The sequence below is a fragment of the Trichosurus vulpecula genome, chromosome 1, assembly GCF_011100635.1.
Source record: "Trichosurus vulpecula isolate mTriVul1 chromosome 1, mTriVul1.pri, whole genome shotgun sequence".
NCBI lineage: Eukaryota > Metazoa > Chordata > Mammalia > Diprotodontia > Phalangeridae > Trichosurus > Trichosurus vulpecula.
In genome coordinates, this window is record NC_050573.1 from 42,737,435 (window position 1) to 42,758,353 (window position 20,919).

Genomic DNA, 20,919 nt, shown 5'->3' on the forward strand with positions numbered 1-20,919 from the left:
AAAAAGACCTGAGTTCAAATCCTACTTCAGACAGTTGCTTCCTGCCTCAGTTTCCTAACCTGTAAAATTTGGATAATAATAGAACCTACCTCACAGGGCTGTTAGGGGGAAAAATGGGAGAATATTTATAAAGTACATTGCAAACCTTAAAGTGCTGCATAAATTCTAGCTTTGATTATATTCCTATTTGTGTACCTCCTGTTTTCCCCCATTAGAATGTAAGATCCTTGAGGGCAGGGACATTGTTTTTGCCTTTCTCTGTATTCTCAGTGCTCAGCACAGCACCTGGCACATAGTGAGGGCTCACTAAATGTTTGTTGATTGGATCGATGTAGGCTCTAGGTAAGAATTTGAACCACGTGATGTTAAGGTTCTTTTCCACTCCAAAGCTCTCTAATTCTGTTCCTACCTTTCATTTCAGGCCCACAAGAGACAGTGATGATGACGATGATGAGGAGAGAAGGGGTAGAGGGTGTGCCCTCCAGTACCAACATGCAATGGTCCGAGTCCTCACCCAGTTTGTGTCTGAGGACTCAAATCCCTGGGGCCAGCTGAGATATTTACTGAGCCCTGACTGGCAGTTTGACATCACTGACCTGGTAACAGACTTCATGAAATTAGAGGAGCCGCACATCGCCAAGCTTCAGGAAGGGCGAATTTTGATTGGACGAGAAGTTGGCATGACGACAATACAGGTAAGGAGCATCAATTTCCTCATCCGTACAGTGGAGGTAACGACAGCACCTACCCTAAAGGATTGTTTCAAGGACCAAAAAAAAAAACCCATACCTTATGCCTTCTTCCCCAATGGAATTATAGCCTGTTAGAATTAGAAAGAACCTTAAAAAGTCCTCTAGCCAGAGAATCCAAGAACTCAAAGCAAGAAGGGACCTAGGGGTCCTCTAGTCCATCCTGTACATGAGCAGGATTCACAGCATCCCCAGCAATTGATCATTCACACTCTCCTTGAGATCTCTGGTAAGAGGGAGCCAGTTCCCCTCTAGAGATAGCTCATTATAACTCTTGGAAAGTTCTAATTGATAGGAGCCTGATCCCTTCATTTAAATTTTTAAACTTATTTATTAATTAGCAAATATTTATTTTCTCTCCCTCCCCAAGATATAAAAGAAAAACAAAACCTTTGTAACGTTTGGGCATAGTCAAGCAAAATAAATTCCCAATTAGCTTTTTCCAAAAAAAAAATATATATATCATTATGCAATCATTCAAGAGATAAGGTAGTAGCTTCATTATTGGCCCACTGGAATCGTAGTTGGTCAGAGTTCCTAAGGCCTTCAATTTTTTTTTTGTTTTACAATATCATTGTTACTGTATAAATTGTTCTCTCAATTCTACTCAATTTACTGTGCATCAGTTAGTATAAGTCTTCCCAAGATTCTCTGAAAACATTCCTCTTATCATTTCTTATAGATCAATAATATTCTGTTATATTCATATACCATAATTTGTACAGTCATTCCCTAAGTAATAGGCATTTTCTTAGTTTCTTGCTCTTTGCCACTACATAAAGAGCTGCTGTAAATATTTTGGTACGTATGAGTTCTCCTCTTTCTTTGAGGTCTTTGGGATATAACTCGAGTAGTGGTACTGTTGGGTCAACGGGTATTAACAGTTTATTCTTGGGCATAGTTCCCAACTGCTTTCTGGAATGGCTGAAAAAATCCACAGCTTTACCAATAGTGCACTAATGTGCCTGTTTTCCCGCTTCCCCTCCAACATTTGTCATTTTCCCTTTTTTGCCAACTTGGCCAATCTGATAAATGAGGTGGAACCTCAGCATTGCTTTAAATTGCATTTCTTTAATTACTAGTCATTTGGATGATTTTTCATGTGACTATTGGTACCTTAGATGGCTTCCTTAAAAAACTGTTCCTCCATTCCACCATTTATCAATTGAAGAATTGATCTTATTTTTATAAATTTGAGTTCACAAATCCAAATTTGAAAATCCAACTTAAAGAAACAGTTTAGATTGCTATCCAGCTGGAAGGGACCTTGAAGATCATCGAATCCAACCCTTTCATTTTATAGAGAATGAAACTGTAGCCCTAGGGAGAAAGCAAATTGCCCAAGATCACAGTCCTACTAAGTGCCAGGGTTAGGACAGAAGCTTAAGTCTTCCTGTTCCAGTGGGCTGGGCTTTATCCTACTGTGCCACCAAATACATTCCCTTAGGGTAAGAGGTGGTGGTTTACATGACAAAAGGACTCTGATCCACCGAAGAATCTTAGTTGAGCTTCTTGGAGTCTTAGTTACTTGGCATTTTCTGATCTCATGTTTCCTCTGAATAGCTAATTTCCCCCAGTTCCTATAAAAAGTGATTTGAGATTTTTTTTTCTAAAAAAGGTCTCTTATGCAAAACTTTCCAGAACTACCTCTAGGGGAACATAGGGTGGGTACTACCAGCAGAATGAGATTGCAGTTCATAGTATGTGTTTTCATCCCAGCAAGGCTATCATGTTTCCCTAAGTTTAAAGGTTGAGCTGGGCTGGGAAGGACCTTAATGAGCCAGAGAACATTTCTAGCAGTCAGTCACTCCATCCTGACACCTACGCCTTTGTTTTGTGCCTCCCAAAGGTTCTCTCACCCCTCTCCGATTCCATCCTGGCTGAGAAGACCGTGACGGTGTTAGATGACAAGGTGGCAGTGACGGACCTTGGCGTCCAGCTGGTGGCGGGGCTGTCAGTCTTCCTCCAGCCCAGCTCTGAAACTAACAAGGCTATCACCGCCACAGCCATGGCTGAGGAGCTGCTACATACTCCCAAACAGGTAGGATGGGAGTAAGGGGGTCACTGAAGGTAGCGGAGGAGAGACTCATGCGTGACAACTTCCTAGTCTGGTGCCATGTTCCCCAAAGCTTGTTCTTTCCTCTGTGTGCTGGGCTTTGCATAACCAGAGTGAAGAGGCAATTTGATGGAAGATGTGACCTCACTAAATCAGAGGAAAACATGCCTATGACCTCATTTCTCAATACTATGTGTCACATCCTTGTTCCACGATTCTGTATCACAGATCTCCCCCCTCCCGCACCCCGTCAACCCATTCTCTACTCGACTGTCAAATTGAGCTTCCTAAAACACAGGTTTAAGCATGTCACTCCTCTACTCAATAAACTCCAGTGGCTCCCTATGACCTCCAGGATCAAACACAAAATCCTCTGTTTGGCTTTGAAAGCCCTTCACCATTCAGCCCCCTCCTACCTTTCTAGTCTTCTTCCACCTTACTTCCAGACAAAACAGCCTCCTGGCTGTTCATTGAACATAACATTCTACCCCCGATCTCATGTCTCTCCACTGGTTCTCCCCTGTGCCCAAAATGTTCTCCCTCCTCACCTCCACCTCACGAGGTACTGGCTTTCTTCAGGTCTCAACAGAAGTCCTACCTTCTACAGGAAGTCCCTCAGCTGCTAGTGCTTCGTTCCACTTACACTGTACACAGGGTGTCCTAAATATCTTAGTGCAATTTCATGCTATTGAAATATAAAATTACACTAAGGCTTTTCGGGATATTTACATTTGGGGATACAAATGTACACACACATGCATGATGTATAAAAAGTTCAGAGAGACATAATTTCTGGGTAATTTAATCTTTTGATTAATGAGGCCTGCAGGTTTATTAATAAAAGGATCTTCATTTGGCCATCTTTCTGTTAGACCAAAGACCCCTCATGGTGACAGGCTTACAGTTTGTATGCCCTTGAAAGAAGGGATATTCCTGAGGATGGCAATCAGCTCTGATTGGTTAACAATTAATGAGAAAATGAATATTACGATAAGAGGGTGGGCTATATAAGGGTCTTTAGAGTATATGACTTGGATCACCCACTTCTTCATCAGAGATTTATCAATTTCCATAACACCTGTCTGACAAAAGGGAGGATCCATTTTCCCAGACCTGTCTGAGTAAACACAATGAGCAGGAATCTACCCCATTTGCCTACACTTAGAATTTCTTTTACTGTCTTTGATTAGATCTCAGCCATCCTGGCTGGGTAGTTCTTTTAGAAATATTTCCCACATTGATTGACTTCTGGAAGAGGAAGTAGAAAAGGGAGAAAAACCTTGGTCCTAATACAATAATTAGTTATTAATCCCAGAGATAATCATTTCTCACGTATGCTATTATATGTATGCAATTTATATATGTTACATATGGGCAGCTAGTTGGCACAGTGCTGGGCCTTAAGTCAGAAAGACTCATCTTCATGACCTCAGACACTGACTGTGTGATCTTGTGCAAGTAATTTCACCCTGTTTGCCTCAGTTTCCTCATCTGTCAAATGAGCTGGAGAAGGAAATGGCAAACCTCTCCAGTATCTTTGCTAAGAAAACCTAAAAATGGGGTCATGACATGACTGAAACAACTCAATGATCAACACTTTATCATATATACCTATGCGTTGTATATATATAATTTATGTAATATATAGTATATATACAACAGTATGTGTGTTATGATATGTATATACATATGTTGTACACACATTTACACACCTATATACATGCATGTGTGTATGATATATAATATATGCAAAAATGGATATGATATTATAAGTGTATACATGTATTGTGCAAACACATTTGTTTACATGTTATCTGCACATTCTTTATATTTTACCTACATGTCATTTGCATGTTACTTCACCCAATAGGATAGAATCTTTGGTCAGTAACCATGTTTTAGGCCTTTTTTGCATCCCCAGCATTGAGCCCAGTGCTTGGCACATAATAAGTACTTAATAAATTCTTGTTTACTGACTTACTCTACTGAGTTGACTAAATCATTCATTGTTAGCCATCATGACTTGCACACTTTTAGGAATAGGGAGCTCATAACATCACAATATACAACCCATACCACGAGAACGCCGCTCACTGGGGAAAAAAAAAATGGTACTTTAAGACAATCACGGGCAGTGAGTCTTCAGGCACAGGCAGCCTGGGAATGAGAAATAGAGAGCAGTAATGTAGCAAAAGTGGCAATTCCAGCCCCAACTCCCAGTGAGATCCAGGCCCTACTGAACCAACTCTAAGGCTGAGAAATAAAGCTGCTGCTCACTCACTGTTACCACCAGATTTATTTTGCCTTATTCCGCAAAACAGAAAAGAACTCACGTTGGTTTTATAGCTTGTTTTCATGATTATCTCTACCTAATTTTCTGGAGCGCAAACCCATTCAGATGGGTTTTATAACGGAGTGGTTAGTGGCAAGACAACATCCAAGCTGGAAGGGGGACAGGCCGCCCATCTGTTTAATTTATTTCCTGCCGGAATCATCCCTGTCTTGTGTAATTAACCCATTTCTGCCTTCCTCCTTCGGTACTTCCTGTAGGGAATCTTTCATCTTGACAGATGCAGAGCCAGCATTGAGCCTGACAGAGCCAAACCCACAAATCCTGCCTAGTTATGGAGCCCGGTTCAGGGAGTCTCACATGGTGTTTCTATGCACTGCAATCAGAAGGGTCTTTGTAGAGCTGACTGGCAACAGTCCTTACTCTATCGAGCTTGGAGAAGTCAATGCAGAGGCCTTGGACCAGAGGCATGACCCAAATGGGCTATAACTCCATTTTTTCTTATTTCTGGAGCCATAGGACATGGAAAGAGGACTGGATTTAGACACAGGAGATGTGTTTTCAAAACCCACCTCTACCTCTTAAACTACCTTATGGTCCAGGGTAAGCTACTTTCCCTCTCTAGAGTTTAGTTTTCTCACCTATAAAATAAAGTGATTAGATTAAATAACTTCTAAGATTCCCTTTGGCTCTAATTCTATGATCCTGTGACTTCACTCTGTCATCGCTATGATTTTTCTTCATTGGACAATAGAAATGAATGAATGAATAAATGAATGAATGAGCATCAATTAAGCAGTTATGTGAAAATCACACAACCACAAAATTCAAGAGTTGAAAGGGACTTCAGTAACCATTCAATTCAACCTATACAAAGGGAATCTCCACTCTATAGTATATTTATAGACAACAAAATGGTGTCCAAGAGAAGGAAGTATTGCCCATGTATTGAAGCCTACAGTGGTGGGAAAGGCACCGGACTTGCTTCAAGTTTGTGAGTTCTGCCTCTGTCACTTATTAGCTTGGTGACCTTGGGCAAACCACCAGGCCAGTTTCCTTATCTGGAAGATGGAAATACCACTATTTAGGCTACATATTTATGGTACAGGGTCATCATGAAGGATGTACCCTAAACCTTGATGTGCTCAAGAGAAATGAGTAATTCTTTGGTAGATGTCGCTTGGAATCTTGACAAGTAAAGGTGGATATTTTGTTCAGGCAAAGCCTTTGTCCATGGGAAAAGTGTAGCCAGGTGAGGCACAAATTGCAGGAATGTGCCGGGTCTGAATTGTTTATTTTTCCTCCCTTTGGAAAGGACAAGTGGGTAGAATGCTGCATTTGGAGTCAGGAAGAATGAGTTCAAATCCAGCCTCAGATATTCACTAGCTGTGTGACCTTAGTCACATCCAGGGGCGGGGAACCTGTGACCACAAGGCCACACATGGACCTTTAGGTCCTCAAGTGCAGCTCTTTGACTGAATCCAAATTTGATTCAGAAGTGACATTTGGATTCAGTCAAAGGATTGTGAAGTTTGGGTTCAGTCAAAAGGCCGCACTTGAGCACCTAGAGGGCCACATGAGGCCTTGAGGTGGCAGGTTCCCCACCCCTGGTCATGTCACTTGATCTCTGTTTGCCTCAGGTTCCCCATTTGCAAAATGGGGATAATAAGAACACCTACCTCCCAGAGCTGTTACGAGGAACAAATGAAATAATATTTGTAAAATGCTTAGTACAGTCCCCGGCCCATGACATGTGCTTCATAAATGTTTGTTTCCTTCCTTTCAGAGCAGCTTCATTTAATAAGAGCTGGTGTGAAGGGGTCAACCCTTCTCAAGTTCACCTCTAAACACTTGAGAAATGCAAATAATACCTTACTCAGCCCACCTCTCTCTGGAATCTGCTTCTGAATTTCCAAAAGGGAAGGAAAGAAAAAAGGATTCTAATAATCACAATGGAGCTGTGTTCTCATGGAGATAGATACTCCCTCCAGTGATGATGATGATGATGCACCACACATGTATGCCCACAACGGGCAGCTGCCATCCATGTTCTGCCATCTGTGAACCCAGGTTACCCCGACTGCAAACCCAAAACACTCATCACTCTGCCGCACTAAGTACTGAACCTTAGCCAGTGTCTTGGTTTAACCCTGGCAAGGGACATTAGGTACCAAAATAAACTTGAGGGCTCTGGTAGAGCAGAAGTCAGAGAAAATGAACTGAGTTGGCATTCAACGTGGGTCTCCTCATTTGAGCCAGGAATGCTGTGTTTGAGCAAATACTAAACAATAAAAGTCCCAATTAAGAGAAGAACAAGGAAGGAGACTTGCTAGTAGCCCTAAATGGATTGTTCTTTTTAAGATTTGATATATCTAGTAAAGATCAATTGAATGCCATTTCGTGTCTAGGGAACGAGAGGGCACACCAGTCATTCACACAGCCACTTAAGGCCTCTTTCTAATACAGAGAGAGAGAGATCTTTGTGATTTCTTCTCCTCTAAAATCTTCAGTGGCTCCCTATCATTTCTAGGATAAAATGAAAGCTCCTTAGCCTGGAATTTAAGACCCACTACATTTAAGACCCACTCTAGCTTTCCTTCATGGCTTTATTTCATGTCATTTACTCCCATTCATGCCCTCTGTTTTCCATCCAAACTAAACTACTAATTGTTCCTCAAATTTGGCAACATGACATAATGAGAGAGGCTATGTGATCTAGTGGACAGAAAACTGATCTTGGAATCAGGAAGGCTTGGATTGGAAACCTGACCCAGGTATTCATGAGCTCTCTAACCCTTGGGCATGTCATCTAATCTATCTGGGCCTTGATTTTCTCATCTGTAAAATGGACATGTTAAAATCAATAGCCTTGAAGATCTCTCACTACTTTAAATCAATGGTCTTGTGATGTCCCAGACAAACACCCTATTCCCTACAACGTCACTTTGGTGCCAAAGGCAGCTAGCACAAAATGGTACCAATGGAAAGGAACATTAATCATGTCCCTAAGTCGGCTGTGGGGGTAGAGATATCCTGACTCTATCCTCATAGGGAGAGAGACCCCAGGATTTCAACTGTAGTGGGAAGACAAGAAACCTTCAGACACCTTGAGTAGTCACTATCTGGGGTGGGGGAGGGGAAAAGTTGGGGGGAGGGGTAGACCATGAAAGAACTAACCTGGTATGGAGACCCATGGTAACAGATGGAGGTAGTATACCATCTGGCTGCTTCTTAATTTTACTGATTATTCTTGCCAACTAGTTTCGGTGCTGCTAAAAGAGTGAAAATCTACCAACATTTAAATGGAGAAAATTTTTAAATTGCATCCTTTCACAAGTGTTATTAGAAATTTTTTATAACTTCTAAATTTCAGTGCCCTGGAACAAAGCCTCAGTCACTTTGCCCTAGTTACAGCTCCATTTACAAGCACTTGTACTAGCCTGGAGGACAGCAAGTCCATTTCTCTGCCTCTCAGGATCCCTTTGAGGCTGGTGTAGGCGCCACCTCCTTGATGAAGCAGCACCTCATCCTTGCAATGTTCTCTCTCTATATTTTCCTCAATCTTTCCTTTGTACCTATCACACTCAACTTTACCTCATCAATACTTGGTATCAGTGTTATAACTCCTTCAATAGAATGTAAACTCTTACAAAGTTGGGACTGGACCCATTTTGTTCCACAAATGAAATGTATATGGGAGGAGAGAAAATGTGGCTGAAATGACAATATTGCAGAATCACAGAGCTGGAAGGAGGGTACCTAGTTTAAGCATGCTCTCTGCAAAGCCCCTGACAAATGATTGGCCTCTACTTGTAGGGTCCCAGTGAGGGGCACCGCATTCTCTAAGAAGACAGCCTATCTCACTTTGGGATAGCTCACTGTTAAGGAAGTTTTTCTTGATATGGAGGTGAAATCTGCTCACCTGAAATTTCTACGTGTTCTTCCTTGTTCTGACCTCTGACCTTGTTCTGAGTCTCATCCCCCTTCTGAGAGACAGCCCTTCAAATGCTTAAAGACTGCCATTCTTTGGTCAGAACCATATCCCCTGATTTCCAAGTCTTCTCTTCTCTGTTTCCCTTCCAAATGGCCTCAGATCAAGGGCCACCCTCCCTCTAAAACTTCCTCTTCTTCCCAGTAGATGGTTTTGTTTCTTTCTTCCTATTTTCCTAGGTGACTTTGTTTCTGGATCTTTTTTTTGCCCCAGTAACACTCTGCCTTGTAACATATTTGTTTAAATTCCCCTACCCCATACTGTGCCCTGCTACTTAGTGGGGTGCCAGCTCATAGACAGCAGCAGCTATGATTTTATCCCTTTGTGTACCCAATACCCAGCATGCTGCCTTTCTCATAACAGGCACATTGAATTGGTTGAAGTGAAGAGCGATGTCCTGGGTCAGAACCATTATGCTGATGTTCGAGTATACAAACTGTTGGCAATGATGAGTATCACCAATGCCAGTGAAGAGGGAGGTTAAGTGTCTCACAGGCCTTCACTAGATTTATAGAGTATGATAGCGAGAAAGATCTCATACACGAAGTGATTTAAAGACTAATCTTTTCATTCATTGCAGGCTAACCAAAGGCATTTTGCATATAGAGAGCTCTTGAGAGAGAGTCAGAGAGAGACAGACAGATAGACAGGAAGGCAAACAGAGACAGGGGAGAGAGGAGACAAAGACAGAAATAGAGAGAAGGAGACAGTGACAGAGAAAAGAGAGACAGAGACAAAAAAAGAGAGAGATAGCAATTGTATCACAGACTGACAGTCAAGGTATTAATCTCAACTACCAAGAAAAAATGGCTTCCATTTTCCAGAAGATATCAAGAAATTTTCTTCTCTAGTGTCTGATGGGTCCCACCTTCCCATAGGACCTTTACGATCCCCATGACTCACATTAGCAATGAAGGGATAGATCTGGGATATTCCTCAGTATGCATGGTTCCCTATAGAGGCCTCTTAGAAGTCTAGGCCTCTCTCTGGACTAGGGGTTCTTTTTTTTGTTCCTTTGGCCGTGTAGGGAAGTCTGTGGAGCCTTTTTCAGAATCGTGTTTTCAAATGCATAAAATAAAATACATAGGATGCCAAAAGAAACCAAATGTATTGAAATATATTTATCAAAATATATGTTTCTTTCAAAGTTCATGTACCCCAAGGAAAGAACACTTGTTCTAAATCCATGTGAGACTTAATGTTTGCATTTCTTTGCCCTACAGTCCTTATGTTTCTTCATATTCAAAAACAGGTATTTTCTTTCCGATACCCCAGGTATTTATCATTTGGATAAGGACAGAGGCTTGTCTACATCCTTGCTACATGTCAATTTTACTCAAAACTTTGATCCCTAAATCTCAACGTGACCATTGAGAAAATCTTGAGAGAAACATGTCTCTGTTTTAGCCAGAGACACATTCAGTCAGGAAGACCTGAGTTCAAATCCAGCCTCAGACACTTACTAGCTCTCTTACCCCTGGCAAGTCACTTCACCACTGTCTGGCTCAGTTTCCTTATCTGTAAAATGGGGATAGTAACACCATCTATTCCATAGGGTTGTTGTGAGGATCAAATGAATTTATATATGGAAAGCACCTTGCAAACCATAAAATCCTATATAAATCCAAGCTGTTGAAACCTCAGAGTCTGGAAGAGACTTGAAGGGGCCTTACAGCTTTTTCTATCTACCCTCTTTTCTGCCCTCACAGGCACACCGCCCTACTTCAGGCCCTCCTTACCTCTGAGCTGGACTCTTGAAGTATCCCCCAATGTGTCTCCCTGCTGCCAATCTTTCCCCTCTCCATTCAGGGAGGTCTGATTTTTTCACTCCCACAAAAATCATCCGTGGTTCCCTATGGCCTCCAGGATAAACTACAAACTTCTTGGCCTGCTATTTAAGCCCCTCTGCAATCTGGCTCTACCCTAACCTTCCTGTCTTATTATCCACGACCCCCCTTCACACACCCTCCATTCCAACTTAACAGGATTACCTGCGGTTCCCAGAATGTGGACATTTCAGCTCTCATCTGCCTGGCTTCACACAGGTCAGTCTCCTAGGGCTGGAATGTACTTCCTGCTCACATCTACCCTAGGTTCTTCAAGGTTCAGCCTGTGTGCCAACTCTTGGCTGAAGCTTTTGCTGATTTTACACACGTACACACACTCATACACACACGCATACACACACTCATACCACATATACGCACACTCATGCACACACTCCCACATGTACACACACATACACACATATGCACATGTACACATACACATGCACAGATATACTGCACACATGTATATACACTCATACACACACATGCACATATACACATTCACACACATGTACATACACGTACTCAGATGTACACATACACATACATAGACGTACTCACATGCACACACATACTCCGGTTGCTAATACCCTCTCCTCCCCAAATTATCTTCTATTTACTTCTCTGGTAGTCAGTTTATCCAAAAAGCATTTATTAAATGCTGAGGATACAAAGAAAGATTAAAAACAGAGACTGCCTTCCAGGCATTCACATTCTAATGGAGAAAACAACATTTAATAACTAAGTACATGTAAGATATTTGCAGAGTAGATAGAAGGTAATCTCGGAGAGGAAGGCACTAGCCTCTGGGGAGACCAGGAAAAACTTCATGCAAAGGGTCACATTCTAATGGGCGAGATAACATATACCTTTTGTTTTTGTTGTGTCTTTCCAGTCATGTCCTACTCTCTGTGACCCCATTTGGGGTTTTCTTGGCAAAGATACTGGAATGGTTTTGCCATTTCCTTCTTTAGCTCATTTTACAAATAAGGAAACTGAGTCAAACTGGGTTAAGTGACTTGCCCAGGGTCACACAGCTAGGAAATGTCTGAGGCCAGATTTGTACTCAGGAAGATGTCTTCCTGACTCCAAGCCCAGTACTCTATCCACTGTGAGATATACACAGAGTAGAAGACTAATCTCAGAGAGGAAGGCCTCCCACAGAAGGTGGAATTTGAGCTGAGATTTAAAGGATTCCAGAGGTGAGGAGGGAGAGCATTCCAGGCAGAGGGGATAACTAATACCAAAGCAAGGAGATGGGAAAGGGCATCAGTTTTGCAGTCAGGGAACTCAGGTTCAAATCCTACCTTTGACACTTTCTACCTGTGTGGCCTCAGGCTGATCACAATCTCTCTGGGCCTCATTTCCTTCATCTGTAAAATAAAGGGGTTTGGATTAAACGTCCTGCAAAGACCCTTTTAGTTCTGTACTTTTTGTCTATTTACATGTTCTATCCTCCGTCCCCATTGGGCAGTTAGGTGGCACACTGGATAGAGCACTGACTTTGGAATCAGGAAGACTCATCTTCATGAGTTCAAATCTGGCCTCATTCACTTCCTAGCTATGTGACCCTGGGCAAGTCACTTAACCCAGTTTGCCTCAGTTTCCTCATCTATAAAACAAGCTGTAAAAGGAAATGGCAAACCACTTCAGTATCTTTCCCAAGAAATCCCCAAATGGGTCATGAAGAGTCAGACGTGACTGAAACAACTCAATAACAACCCCCCCATATACTCTATCCCCCAATAAATTGCAAGTTTCTTTTTAGACACATGGGTTTTTTCCTATTCTTTTTTCTTTTTACCTCCAGTGCCTTGTAGATATTTAATAAGTGTTTTGGATTGAATTGATGACTTTGAAGAGAAGGAAAAAGCTTTTGGGACATGCATCAGCCATAGCCACAAGCAGACACCATTACTTAGCTTTGTGCAAGCTTGTCAAATAAAGCATTGGGCCAACCAGATGTTTGGTAGGCAGAGGGCAGCGCCAACCATGCAAAGCTTTGTCACCAAGCTGGTGTGAGAAACTAGACGGGAGAGTAACTGAAGGACAAGCAGAAGATGGAGACAAAGGTTGAAGGTGATCTGGCTGCCTCCCACACCTTCAATCAAGCAGCATGCAGTCTCGAAATCAGTGGTAACTCTGGGAGCCTATCCTTCACTGGCCTTGAATTTTGTCAACCCTTTCATTAGGAGTGAGCTAATAATGGCCTTTCTCTGATTCACAATCCATCCAGGGAGAATTATTGGTTCTACTCATCTCAGTGACACTAAGTAACGAAAAGTTGTGATGACTGGCTTTTAAAAAGAGCTAGATAAGAGAGAGGAAGGAAAAGAGAAGAAATCAAGTCAGCTAGACCTGAGGAGTGTTTATTTGGAGTAGGTAATTAATGAATTTCATGAACAATTGTCATCTCAGCTCTTGAAATATTCAGGGAAAGGCAGCCTTTTGATAGATAAGAAGGCTCCAATCCATCTTCATTGCTTGATAGTAATTGGGGGACCTTGTCATGGGAATCAAAGGGGATTTATTGATGCAGTTCATCTGATTTGCAGAAATGCCTCTGAGAAGGACAGAGTCCTAAATCATTCCTGGGCGGGTGTTGTTGTTTTGTTTTAAAGTCTTTCAGAGTTTCTAATCTTTGGGGAAATTCACTGGCTTCTCCTGAGAAAATCCCATGTTCTACTTCCCTTTCCTGGGCTGATTGGAAGAACTTACGTCAAACTTTTTCCTAGGCATGAGAGTTTCATTTTGGGGCTTTACTGAGAATTCGGACTGTCTGCCATTGTTTTGTGCTGCTAGAATGCTCTACATGGAGTTTCTGAAGAGAAATCAACATGGCAAGCAGACGTGGTATCCACAGATTTGGATAACTATGACTCAATATGTCTCTCGGGCCTCAGAATTTAGTAGATTTTGTATTTTTTTAATGTGTGAATAAAACAAGAAGTATATTCACCAAAGATGCCTGGCTCTGTTATGAAAAAGATATAGAATGAGATGTTCCTCTAAAATGTGAATTCTTCTAGATTAAAGATTCTTAACCTGGAGTCCCCAGGCTCCCAAGTGGTTCAAGGTTAGATTTCAGGAGATCTGTGGATTTGGATGGGAAAAACAATTAAAATTTTATTTGAAAGTTTAGCATTTTCCTCAGTTATTAAAAAAATTCTGAGAAATGGACACCAGACTGCCCAAGGGGCCTGGGACACAAATAAAAGATTAAGAATTCTTTTTCTAAATGCTCCTGTTTCATAGGCTCATAGCTCATGGCTGGAAAACACTTCAGAGGCCAATCCAACCCCCCCACCACCACCATTTTAGATAAGGAAACTGAGTTACAGGAATATAAAATGTTTTAAATTGTCCCTAGCCTATAGCATGCCCACTCTCCTTCAGTATCCTTCATGTTGGCGTCATCCCTTCCATTTTCTCCTTCTCTTGTGGTCCCCATTACCCTTTGAGAATGACCACAACTCCATTTCACTTCAAATTACCAATCCTAGGTGAATCCCCAAGTCTTCTGCCCTCTCCTCCTACCAGGCTGTTATAGATTTTCCCTCTGCAGGTCCCTAAAGCCTTTCCTGATCACACTTTGGAAATTAAATATTCTTCCCACTCAAGTCTACTGCTGCGCTAACCATCCCTCATTGCTTTCAGAGAAATGGTCTAAATTAACCAGAAGCCTAGCAATTCCCTTTGTTTATAGCCAGAGTGTAACAAATGGAAACCAGGACGATTCTGTAAATGTGTGTGATGATTGTGCAGTAACAGGCTGGGGAGGTTGCTCTCCATAGGTAATGTTCAGCCAGATTGTTCCAAGGCACTGGCACGCACACTGATTGAGGCCATTTGTATTGTAAGGCTTGGGACAGATACAACCGATGTCTCTCCTTTTAAAGGACAAGATACCAACATCAGTGGGCTTCCACCATTGCAGGGGTTGTGAGTGTGTGAGCGTAGGAGCAGCTAACCCAGGTCTAGAGAAAGAAGGATTGGAAATAGGGTACGGCAGAAGCGGGAAAAGGGAGAAGAGACAGAGCCCTCACATTCCAGCAGCTACAACACCAGTCATAGGATCACAGCTATGGTCATTGGAGGCCATCTAGTCTGACTCCCTCATATTATAGATGAGGAAGCAGAGGCTCAGACATGTAAGATGACTTGACCAAAGCCACAGGAAATAAATAGCAGAGGTGGAATTTGAATCCAGCTCTTTTGGCTATACCATGGGGAATCAAGCTACCACACACATTCCTTGTAGAGACAATGGTTTGTGGGCCATTATATAGCACTTTAAGGTTTACAAGGTGCTTCACAAATATTCTCATTTCTGGAAAGAGTACTGGATTTGAAGTCAGAGGTCCAGCTTCCAATCTCATCCCTGACACTTAATCAGTCAACAGTGATTAAAGCCCTACTATGTGCCAGGCACTGTGCTGGGGAACACAAAGACAAAAATGAAACAGTCCTTTCCTTCAAAGATTTGATCTGCTATCATTCTGCCCAGGTGACCTTGGCTTTACATCTATAATTATTTAAGGTGGAGACAATGAGTTTGCTCGGGAAACCGGTGCCCAGAATGCTGAATTGCAGAGAACTTCGCTGGGGGAGACAGTAGGAGTCAGTGAAGAGAGCTCTAATTCTGGAGTCAGAAGTCCTAGGTTCAAGTCTTGCTTCTATCACCTACCAGCTGGGAGAGCTGGGACAAGTTGCTTTGAAGGATTTGAGAAAAGGAAGGGAGCTCAGTGACCATCTTGTTCAATCCATACATAAAAGAATGTCAATAAACCTCAACTTGAGGACCTTGGAGGAAAGGAAACGGCTGAAGACAGCCCATTACACTTTTGAACAGCTCTAATTGTTGGGAGGGCAGCTAGGTGGCACAGTAGATAGAGCGCCAGGCTTGGAGTCAGGAAGACCTGAGTTCAAAATTGATCTCAGACACTTACTAGCTGTGTGATTCTAGGCAATTCACTTAACCTTGTTTGCCTCAGTTTCCTCATCTGTAAAATGAGCTGGAGAAGGAAATGGCAAACCACTCCATTATCTCTGCCAAGAAAACCCCAAATGGGATCACAGAGAGTCAGACATGCCTGAATAATAGCAATTGTTGGGAAGTTTTTCCTGACTTCAATCTTAAATGGGCCTCTCTAGAACCACCTAACTCCGTTCCTGGTCCTGCCTTCTGGTACCAAACCTAATCCCCTCCCCATAAGCCAGCCTTTTAAGTACTCTATCATGTCCCTTTTATTCCTGGGCTTCAATTTATCTATAAAAAGAGGAGATTGGACCAGATGGCCTCTGAGGTCTTCTTCAGATCTAAAGCTATGATCCAACGATGCTTTCAGAGACAGAATCTCAGAAACAGAAGAGCCTCCCTCTGCCTCACTATTGTCCACCCAACCAGAGTGGGCAACTTGCGGCCTCCAAATCCTCAAGTGTGGCCCTTTGACTTTGGAATCAGTCAAAGGGCAGCACTTGAGGACCCAGAGGGCCGCATGTGGTCTCAAGGCCACAGGTTCAAGCTTGGATTCAGTCTGAGGGCCACACTTGAGGACCTAGAGGGTCACATGTGGCCTCGAGGCCGTGGGTTCCCCACCCCTGAGTCCTATGCCTTCTCAAAGAACTGGGGTCCAAGAGGGAACACCCCCTCACCCTCTCACAAGCCCAGGCCCACAAACCTAAGGTCCAGAACTGAGGGATAAAGAGCCTGAGTTGGGACAAACCACCTCACCCCCAGATCAGGTGTTGCTTCTAAGAAATAAATAGCTGCTTCCTCATCCAAATGAAACTCAGATCGCTACCCATGCCAAACGTCTGCTTTCGATTTGCCTCTAATGGTGATTTCTGCAGGCACTGCCCAGAGAGAACAACGACAGCACAATTATACCAGGCTCCCAGTGCTGGGCTGCCCTGGAGGAAACAGCCCATCACCAGCATCTTGCTGACTTGGAAATGGAATGGGCGTTCCAATATACTTCAAGGGTGGAATAGGTTCAGGCTTGAAAGAAAAATGCGTTCGTCTTGTCTTTCAGCTTCTCAAGCAAAGGAAAAAGGGATCTGCCAGGAGGTTGGGGGAGTTTGAAGCAGGGAGGAAGGGAGAGGGAGAGATGTTATTTTCTTTTTTAACGTTTGTCTCTGGAAATGTGTACAAAGGCTGGTTTTCCCTCCCCTCCTTTTCCTTCATATCTCCCTCTCTCCTTCCTCTCCCTCCTGTCTCTGCAAAGAATGTGCTTGGTGGTTTGACATCCTCCACCCTATGCCACATAGTAAGAGGGGGAGGGGGGCAGCAATTGGCAAATAAGAACTCGGTCCAATTGGGCCAGTTATTTTCTGGGGACACTTTCTCTGGTTTCCATGCTCAGGCAATGGCTTTTATAAATCACACAAATTAGCACTTAATGAGTGGAGGTTTTTTTTTTCGTATATTTAAGATTATGACCATGGCAATTATATTAAACCTACATTTGTACTTGTTTAAGTGAAGATGATTTCTTGGCCTCTAATGAAAGCCACGATAGATTTCCTGCCCCAGTTCTGGAGGGAGCTGCCTCCAGACCTCAAGGAGGGTTTTTCCTAATCCCTGTACCTAGTTTAAAGAATTTAGGGTTGAGGTTAGGATTGAGATTAGAGTTAGGACAACTACTCAAAGGAATGAGATGTGTTCTTCAAAGTGGCTTCTTTATTTAAATTCTTAAGAAAGGCCGGATAGTCTAAGCAGGGTCACTTTATAGGATTATAGAATCATAGATCAGAACTGAAAAAGGACCCTTTTATTTTACAGATGAATCAGCTCAAGCCCAGAGAGGTTCAGTGAACTATAGGTCTGGAGATGAAGGAGACCTAGTCCAATCCCCTCATTTTACAGATCAGAGAATAGAAACAGGAGATTCGCAGGATCATAGCTTTGGAGAGAATTTAGAGACCATTTAGACCACTCCCCTTCCTTTTGTAGGTGAGGAAACTGAGGTGACTCGACCAAGGTCACACAGCTGGTTAAGTATCTGAGGCAGAATGCAGACTCCTACATGTCTGGTCAGCTAAAGTGAGGAGGGAGCAGCAGCTTGCTCCAAACCCACATGCTAGAACAGAGAAGGCTCCCCCGAGGATGCCAGTGGGGAACAAGGAGAGTCAGGGGGTGAGGTGGGAGGGAGGCACCAGCTTGCCCAAGTTAGGGCAAATTGAACCAGGTTGGAAACAGAGCAGCAGGTCAAAGCTCCCTTGTTCATCAGAGTGGGACCAGACCTGTGAGTAGTCTCTGCTCTTCCAGCCTGGGTAATATAGAGAGATTGAGTCTCAGCAAATAATTTTTTTTAATTTAGCATCTAATTTAACACTCTCATTTTACATATGAAGAAACTGAGCCCCAGAGAGGAGGAGTACCTCGCTCAAAGTCACTAAGTCACACAACTGGTAAAAAGTAGACCCAGAATAATAACTTTGACTGGGAATCAGAAAGACCTGGGTTCAAATCCTGCCTCAGGCACCAACTAATTAGGTTTCCTTGGGCAAGTCACTTGCTTTCTCTGGCTTCCTTATCTGTAAAATGAAGAGCCTGGCCACTATGGCCCCTTTTATCTATAGATCTATGACCCTATGACTCCAAGCCTTCAGATACAGCATTCCTTCAACTATACCATAGCTGCCTCCACTAGGGGAACCAATTCTCCTTAACATAACTCAACTTCCTCATCTACAAAAAATATATTTAATAGTGACCCTGCCTTACTCGTAGGTTTGTTGCAGGGGGTCAGCAAGAGCATGAATGAAAATGGTAAAAACCCTTTGCAAGTTGCAGTTACTCTTACATTATGACAATTTGCCCAATTCTCTTTCAGGAAGCCGTGGTCAGCATGTGGATCCAGTTCAATGATGGCTCAGTGACACCACTGGATATCTACGACCCCAAGGACTTCTCCCTCTCGGCCACATCATTGGATGAGACCATCGTGTCCGTGCACCAGGGCCACGAGCTGAGGTGGCCCCTCGTGGTGGCAGAAGGGGAAGGGCAAGGACAGATCGTCAAAGTTGACATGATGATTTCTGAGGCCTGTCAGAAGTCCAAGCGTAAGAGTGTGTTAGCCATGGGCGTTGGCAACATCAAAGTCAAGTTCGGGCAGAACGATGCCATCTCTAACCACGGAGGGGATTATGATGGGGATGAGATAGAGAACCATGCCAGCGACCGCAGACAAAAGGGCCCGGACCAGGAGCGGTATGGCCAGGATGGACGATACTTCGGAGGTTCCTCCATCGATCGAGAGGAGGGAGTTCTCCGTAAAGTCACCACCACTGTCAAATCATTGATCAACAACAAAGTGGTGAAAAATAGCAAGCTCGATGGAGGCAGACTGTCTGGTGATGGACAGCTGCAGAACATCCCCATTGACTTTACCAATTTCCCTGCCCAAGTTGACCTCCCAAAGAGTAGCGGTGGGCTGGAAGAGAATGACTTGGTCCAAGCTGCCAGGGGTTTAAGTGACCTTGAGATAGGGATGTACGCGCTCCTGGGGGTCTTCTGTTTGGCCATCCTTGTCTTTCTGATCAACTGTGCCACGTTTGCCCTGAAATACCGTCACAAGCAAGTGCCGATAGAAGGCCAGGCCACCATGACCCACTCCCATGACTGGGTCTGGCTGGGCAATGAGGCTGAGCTATTGGAGAATTCTGGGGATACATCACCCCAGCAAGATGAGCACACCACAATTATAGACCGGGGACTCGGCTACGAAGAAAGCAACCACCTCCTCCTGAATGGTAACACACAGAAGCATGTTCAGAGCCAGATTCACAGGTCGGCTGACTTAGGGGGGAAGCAAGAGAAAGAACAAAAACCTGACCCTCTACACTCCCCCACTTCCAAAAGGAAGCGGGTGAAATTCACCACCTTCACAACAATACCTCCAGATGATGGCTGCCCCACCGTCAACTCCATTCTCAGTAGCAATGATGATGACATCAAATGGGTGTGCCAGGACATGGATCTGGGTGACTCCAAAGAACTCAGAAACTATTTGGAGAAATTCAAAGACAAAGTGTAGGGTCCTCTGGCTGAAGGGCCCACCACACCTTGATGCCTTCAGTTCTACATTATATATTGGTACCGACAATGAAGCTAGAGTGGGGCAAGGGTTGGGGGGGAGGGGGGAGGGGGGAAGCAGGGGAATCCACCACAAACAATATAGCAGTTTCTGTAGCTGGGGAAAGACAGTTTTGCTATATGGTTTTTCAGCAGCTAGTGATTGCAATTTTGGGGCAATCCGAACACTTGAGAAAGCAATGGACTACTAGTGAAGGTGATAGACTGGGCAAGGTGAGGGCATATGAAGATTATTTTATGAGTAAAAAAAAATACAGACAAGTTACCAAAAATTATTTGTAAAAAAAAGGCAAAAAGACAAATAAAAAGACATAAACAATAATCTGTTTATATTTCTAATAAAGCAGCAAAATATAAAAATAGGGTCTGCTAAGAGACATTGTAAAGTTTAACTCTGCATTTCTTCTTCTGAAGACAGCCTGTGGTACTGAAAATGGAGGTCAGAAGAAGGCTTCCATCTGTTTTAATTGTCTCTTCTGACAGATTTGAGAATGCTTTCTAAATCTTTCCTTGGAATTGGATTTTTCTTTGTTCCTTTTTTTTCTTTCTTCTTTTATCATCTTCCTCCCTTCCTTTCTTTTTTTTCTTTTGATTCCTCTTCAATGTCTATTTCTAAGAATTGAGGTGGATTTGTTTCCCAAAATGAACTGTAAATTATATTCCTCCTTGATGAATGAGCTCCTCGATGTAGTCTAAATTAAGCCCTCCTACGGAATATGATTACATCATTTCTGTGCAGTAACAACCTTGTTGGTAGGTGTCTGTGTCTCCCCAACTAGAGCTCCTATGTTCCTCCTGGGGCAGAAGATGCCAACGACCATTGACCACAAGCTGGTAGAAACCATCACTCTGCATGCTCACTCAAGAAGGATGGAGACTAGCCCAACCCCATAAGTGGTCACAT

General features: G+C 43.1%; 1 protein-coding gene across 1 annotated transcript in view; it reads left to right on the forward strand.

Moving 5' to 3' along the window:
• The window catches only part of TMEM132C (transmembrane protein 132C), a 537,194-nt gene extending 517,238 nt beyond the window's left edge, over positions 1-19,956 (forward strand). Inside the window, exons 7-9 of the mRNA XM_036734208.1 lie at positions 422-695; positions 2,599-2,790; positions 18,754-19,956. Of these exons, the coding sequence (XP_036590103.1) occupies positions 422-695; positions 2,599-2,790; positions 18,754-19,956 (1,669 nt within the window). The remainder of the gene's footprint in view (positions 1-421; positions 696-2,598; positions 2,791-18,753) is intronic.
• Positions 19,957-20,919: the final 963 nt, after the last annotated feature.